The sequence below is a fragment of the Oncorhynchus gorbuscha genome, linkage group LG14 (genome assembly GCF_021184085.1).
Source record: "Oncorhynchus gorbuscha isolate QuinsamMale2020 ecotype Even-year linkage group LG14, OgorEven_v1.0, whole genome shotgun sequence".
NCBI classification, from domain to species: Eukaryota; Metazoa; Chordata; class Actinopteri; order Salmoniformes; family Salmonidae; genus Oncorhynchus; species Oncorhynchus gorbuscha.
In genome coordinates this window covers 13,328,441-13,334,950 of record NC_060186.1, presented here as the reverse complement: position 1 = coordinate 13,334,950, position 6,510 = coordinate 13,328,441, and the positions used below count along the sequence as shown (strand labels likewise).

Genomic DNA, 6,510 nt, shown 5'->3' with positions numbered 1-6,510 from the left:
TATTCAGACCCTTTGCTATGACTTTGCTATTTAACTCTGATGCATCCTGTTTCCATTGATCATCCTTGAGATGTTTCTACAACTTGATTGGAGTCCACCTGTTGTAAATTCACTTGATTGGACATGATTTGGAAAGACCCACACCTGTCTATATAAGGTTCCACAGTTGACAGTGCATGTCAGAGCAAAAAACAAATGTTTGTTAGAAGTTAACTTTTTTTGTATTGAATAAATGTTTTGGTGACATGAAATGTGCTTATGATGCATTGTAAATTGCATACACTCTTAGGTAAAGAGCTATGTGGTGGCAAGTCACAAATAAATGGCACTATGTTATAAGTTTATTTTTATTTTTAAACTTGATGTTAACAAGTCAATCCAACCTACAAGGACCTATACCAAAATGTGTGCCAATTAGCTTAAACGTAAAAATAACACAGCACTTTTCTTTACATCAATGATTCCAGTTACTATTTAGCATAACAGTGTGAAATACTTGGATCTTTCACACTGTCTCGATAATGCTGTCAGTAGAGTTCATACACATTTAAACCATAAGGTGCAAGGGATACCATTTCATCAATAGATACAAATATGAAAACTTGGAACATTATTCTTTCTCATCTCATGCTATAGAGTATAGAACAGTGGCTGTTGATAGGGGACTCAGGCTAATTGAAACAAACACAGCCATTTACTGACAATGATTGGATGATCCACCTACTTCTGGAGACAGAGGTCTCCATAGCAAACCCATTATACGCAATACACATTGGGGAAATGTATAGCTCACGCCAACGGAGACATCATAAGATCTCAGTTTCCAATCAGTAATTACAGTAAAACACTCATAGCTTGTTCTGCAACCGTGCAGTATTCATCCCATCCCCTTAAAATATCAAGATGTGGTCCATTGACATTCACTCCTCTGCGGTCCTGAGGGGGGCAACAGGGTTGAAGAGTGGTCGTTGTCGCCTTAGCTGCAGTTTGCTATAGGTCATTTCAAAGTCCTTCTTGGTGCCGACGATAACGTCCAGGCTGCCACCTCGCACGTCATAGCTGTAGGAGGCTAGTTTCTGGATGCGGTAGAGCACAATCTGAGTGGTGAGCTCCAGCACGTTGGGCGTCTCCTTCACTTGGTCCATGCTCACCCCCACATCCAGCAGCCCCTTGAACCGGCCCACCAGAGTAGGCACAGAGTAGTACAGTACAGCAGGGCAGCGGAGGACTATCTCCCGGAGCTCATCTTCAGAGCACACGAGCACCCCCTGGGTGTAGTCCAGAGCCTGTTGCATGGCCTCAGGCTGCAACTCTGCGATGGAGGCCCTGAGGCTGGAGACCAGGACCAGGAGCTCCTCTGTGGTGAAGCCCTTCTCCCTCAAGAAGCCCAGACTGTCCCTCCACGCCTCAGCCGGCCGCATCAGGATGTAGGGGTTCTGGCTGAGCAGCTTTTGGAACCATAAGCGCAGGTTTCCCTCGTCCCCTCCCAGGTCCAGGTAAGTCTCTCGCAGCGTGTGGATGACCTCCTGGTTGCTCTCCACAGGCCGGCTGAAGCTCTGGGGGGCGCTGGCCATCAGCTTCCCGATGATGCGCTTGCTGAGGCGCAGGCTCTGGAGATAGCGTATGTTGTCACGCTGGTTGGTGTGGTGCGTGAGTGTGAAGAAGGAGGCAGGGAACTTCTCAATGATGCCTACCAGCTCACGCCGGTTGGGGCATACGGAGGACCAGAGGTCCCGCTGAGCTGCCACGTCCTCGGGCCGACACAGGATAGCCTCGGGGTGGGTCTCCAGCACACGGGCAATGGAAGCCGTGTCAGCGCCCATGTCCCGCAGCAGGTCTGCCGTCTCGTACACGTACACAGAGTTCTCTGACAGCACCCATCCCTTGAACTTACGCACTTTACGGATGTCCACCGATAGGTCATAAAGGGAGTCGACAGTTTGCTGGTTCTCTGGCCGCTTGTTGGTGAGGGTAGAGGCAGAGAAGCCCATATGAGGGGTTAAGACGCTCCTCTTCTGGCAATAGGAGCACAGGAAGGCAGTGGTGGCACGGAGCATTGTTAAGGCACTAAAGTACAGATGACCTGTATAAGACAAAAACACACACTGGGCAGAGTTACATCACACAAGACCACTACGTCCTTTGTCAGTATTGTGTACCACTTAGTCCTATGCTTTCAGTACATATAATTGTTTTCTCCTGCTCTAAATTAGTCCATTAATTAACAGTAAGGCACATTTTATTTAGGAGATCACATAACAAACATTGCTTTCCTCACTGCAAAGCCTGTCAAAATCAAGCAATGTTGAACTGATCTATTGAGGGCAACATCAGTAAATGTAAGTATATTTGGCCAGTAGATATCAGAGTAGTGTTCGTGTGGGAACACGATGTACTAAACGTGTTACTGGGTGGTGGAGAATGTGTACTTAAACTCATAACCAATTCGCCCTCTATATTACCGCCAGTAGCAAGTCACTATAGCTCTATAATTATCAAGTTCGTAAAAGGTATATGCTGCTGTAACAACTGTTTCTTTCAGCACATGGGACAGAGACCACCTGAATCAACTATAGTAATTCAAATACAGGCTATACATTCTATATTGTAAACACCTGAATCAACTATAGTAATTCAAATACAGGCTATACATTCTATATTGTAAATAAAACCAGTTGTTTACCAGTTTATTGTCCGGGGGAATACACAAATTGACGCTGGAAGTTGTTCAGGCATTTGTACCATTATGAAAGATTTTCAACGCCCTCTGCTCACGTGTTTCATAACGCGTGTGATTGGCTCTTTTCCCGTCCGCCTACATTGCTGTTGTGCTGCGCAGGTTATTAAATTGTGAGAACTCCATCAATATGAATTACCAATGTAATTAACAATAATATGGTGGGTGCTTATATTTGTCCTATTTCACACATATAGGCTACAAGTGTGTATTATACGCATGTATAATACGCACGCATATCCCAACTCTCCCTGAGATACCCTCAGGGAGAGTGGGGTCACGGTGGAGCCGGTGGGATTTGGGGGGCCTGGTCCGCCCTACTTTACCTCGTTGCCCGTCCAAATACAATTTTGAAATATGCATAATTTATTTGACGGAGATGCGCGCCAACAGAAAGACGCATCAATCTCAGATGAAGCATCCGAACAAGCGAAACAGCGCCACTCTGTCTCAGTATGTAGGCCATGCATTTAATACTGTCTGGACCAAAAGAGTATGGCATGTCATACTATTTCTGTCCAGACAGCATCAGATACATGGGCTACGTAGGGGCGCTGTTTCGCTCGCTCGGATACTTTCTTCGGTGATATAGTTTCAGCAGAGAGGAAGAGGGGAGGGCTCACTCGTTAAATTCTGTCCAGTATAAGCCCAATGCGTTTCTATGGGGATAATATGCAGACCTAAACTTGTCGCCTGCCTTCCTGCCTTTGGGACAAAAACTAATTGTTAGGGCGGAGACATGAGCATCTCGTCATTATATGCAGAGATCTGGTGTCAGCCTCTTGCGAATTGGAAAGGAAAGTTGGCGGTGGTACAGTGCACTGTTAAAATGCTGGATTGCCCTAAAGTAAAATGATGTTCCGACAAAATTATACAATTATCCTGTCTAAATCAAATAATTCAAAATACTTCACACGTGAGCATTACTTAGCCACATGGGATAATTAGCTTCTTCAAAAAAGGTTTGCTGTGGTTGCTTTAAATCACCCGTGTGTTTGAGAAGCCTGCGATTTTTGCTATCGTAAAGGTGTAAGAAATCATAGCTAAATTTCTTACTGCAGAGTAGGGGCTCGATGACATCTCCTGGCAGCTCTGGCTCACTGTCCTGCTCAGAGCCAGGGGTCTCTGTGTCGTCCCTTGATACATCTATTACATTAAAATAACACAATGGCATGATCTATCTAGAAACTTAGGCTGGTAGTTGGTTTTAAGGTATAGTTATGATAATGGATATTTGTAATTGAGATCGGACTCAAATGTGGATTGGATGCTTAGATGTATCCATAGACTGTCTTGTTTTTGCAACAGTGTCAATTAAACATGAAAAGAAAGGGAGAGATATCAAACTTCTCTTTAAAGAAGCACAACCAGGCAGATCAGGTGCTAACAGACCCCAGGCCTTGCATCACCACCGGACCCCAGAGCAGCTAGCCTACCTGAGGCTAGTCAGAGTCAGTGTGGTCAGATTTCACAAGGACCCAGTCTACCACCACCAGGTCAGAGCATCTACCATGCAGTCAGTCACATGCCCAGTTTAGTTTACATTTAGCTTCAGCTTGTAATAGATGATTTTGTCAGATTAAGCCTCACTTTAAAATGTTGGTTGTGTTCTTGTTTTGATGTGATTATACACTAATGGTTCTTGTGTTATTTTAATGTAATAGATGTATCAAGGGACGACAGAGACCTCTGGCTCTGAGCAGGACAGTGAGCCAGAGCTGCCAGGAGATGTCATCGAGCCCCTTCCAACTTGCATCAAGCACCAGATGTGCTGTTCCAAAAGGACCCAGTGGTAGGCCAGGCCTAAACTTTAAACTACACATTTTATTTAGCAGCTCTTAGTATCTAATCTTGTGAATCTCTTCATTCTACATTTCCAAAGAAATATGACACATTATTTAACGTGTATTTCAGACGTTTCAAGATCCAGAGAAGAGGGTCCCGTACAGCCGTGTTTGAAAACATTTCCCAGAACTCAGCATGGTACTAGGAAAATGGCTTTCAACAGCTCCTGGTATAAGGACAATTCATGACTGGAATATTCTGTAAGTCAAGATAACGACTTATTGTTGGCTCGGTTGAAATATTCTGGATTTAAGCTCAATTCGAAGGCAGAGCATCGTATCAATGCTGTGTATGCTCGGAATCAACACAAAAGGTCTAGTGAAAGCAACTCATCAATGTTAGATGTCATAGATGAGGACTGGAAAAAGAAAGTGGAGGAAAACTTTTATTTTTTTATTTTTACAAATGTCTTTAGTTGTGAGGTACTATTACAACGGGGCCATCCACGAAAGCTTTTTAACACTTTCAGTCAGCTGAAAGCTTAGATGCAGCAGGTCTCACAAAAATGATCATTGATTGCCTTAATAATCTTGTGGGGCAAGGCTGTGACGCTGCATCCGTCATGAGTGGAAAGCATTCTGGTGTGTCTGCACGGATTAAAAACAGTGCAAGATTAGCATTTCATGTGCACTGTAATGCACATGGTTTGAATTTGGTTCTTGTCGATGCTGTAAAATCAGTGCCTGAGGCAGTTCACTTTTTTGCTCTCCGGCAGAAGCTTTATAACGTTGTATCTGGCTCGTACGTTCATCTCAAGTGACTTACAGTTCAGAAAGAGCTGTATCCACAGCAGCAGCCCAGGGAACTACAGAGACTTACAGATGTAAGGTGGGCATGCAGAGACATGGCATGTCGTAATCTGAGTGACAGGCTTCCAGCAGTTGAGTGCCACAGGATATCACACTTGAAAATAGTGGTGATGTCACACCCTGATCAGTTTCACCTGTCCTTTTTATTGTCTCCACCCCCTCCCGGTGTTGCTTGTTATCCCTTATGTATATAACCCTGTGTTTCCTGGCTCGCTGTGCCAGTTTGTCTTGTATGTTCCACCAGCGTGTTTTCCCCGTGCTCCTGCCATTTTCTATTCTCTTTTACTAGTCCTCCCGGTTTTGACCTTTGCCTGTTTTCTGGACTCTGTACTTGCCTGCCTGACCATTCTGCCTGCCCTGACCTCAAGCCTGCCAGCCACACTCTACCTCCTGGACTCTGAACTCATTTTGACCTTTTGCCTGTCCACGACCATTCTCTTGCCTACCCCTTTTGGATACAACAAATATCAAAGACTCAAACCATCTGCCTTCCGTGTCTGCATCTGGGTCTCGCCTTGTACCCTTATAGATGATAGATCAGTGGAGGCAAGGGGCCTTCTTTCTCAGATAGATTTACATTTCATAGGGCTTTTGGTTACCTTTTGTTAAGTGCTTGGTGATGCCAAATGTCTTTCTGACATGCTCCGATCAAGCTCTCTTGACCTAGCAAGGTCTGTGGATTTAGTAGGTGCCCTTACAGACACATTACAGGACTACAGAAGTGAGGGTTACTTTGGAGAACTATGGAAAGAGATTGCAGAGCACTGCAAAATAAGTGTACAAACAGTGTGTAAAAAACAGCCTAAAACAAGCTTGAGATTTCATGACTCATTGATGATGAGCACTGTAGGACAGAAAAATAGTGGCCAAAGTGATGGTTTCTGTCACACCAGTCAGCAGTGCTTCTGAGAAGCTTCTCAGCTTTAAAACTGATTCAAACCCATCTTAGGACAACAATGGTTGATGACAGGTTAAGTCACCTCAGAATTACCAGTGTTGAGTCAAGGAGGGCACGCTCCCTCAACATGGATGAGTTTGTGAAACATTTAGCCAGTTCTCACCAGAACAGCAGAAGTATTCTGTTTTAAATCTACCTATGATAATTTGGCACTTAGGCGG

The 6,510-nt window shown here is 44.5% G+C and overlaps 1 protein-coding gene across 2 annotated transcripts; it reads right to left on the bottom strand.

Annotated features, from left to right (window-relative positions):
* Positions 1 to 333: 333 nt before the first annotated feature.
* On the bottom strand, positions 334 to 2,809 carry LOC123995626 (transcription termination factor 2, mitochondrial-like). Of its 2 annotated transcripts, none has more exons than XM_046299270.1 (2): positions 2,684 to 2,809; positions 334 to 2,083 (listed from the first exon to the last, which is right to left on the bottom strand). In XM_046299270.1, the coding sequence occupies exon 2, from the start codon at positions 2,055 to 2,057 to the stop codon at positions 921 to 923; it is 1,137 nt and encodes a 378-aa protein (XP_046155226.1). In that variant the 5' UTR covers positions 2,058 to 2,083; positions 2,684 to 2,809; the 3' UTR covers positions 334 to 920. The 2 variants fall into 2 exon arrangements, with proteins under 2 accessions (XP_046155226.1, XP_046155227.1); XM_046299271.1 differs by having other exon boundaries at positions 334 to 2,105; positions 2,684 to 2,808.
* Positions 2,810 to 6,510: the final 3,701 nt, after the last annotated feature.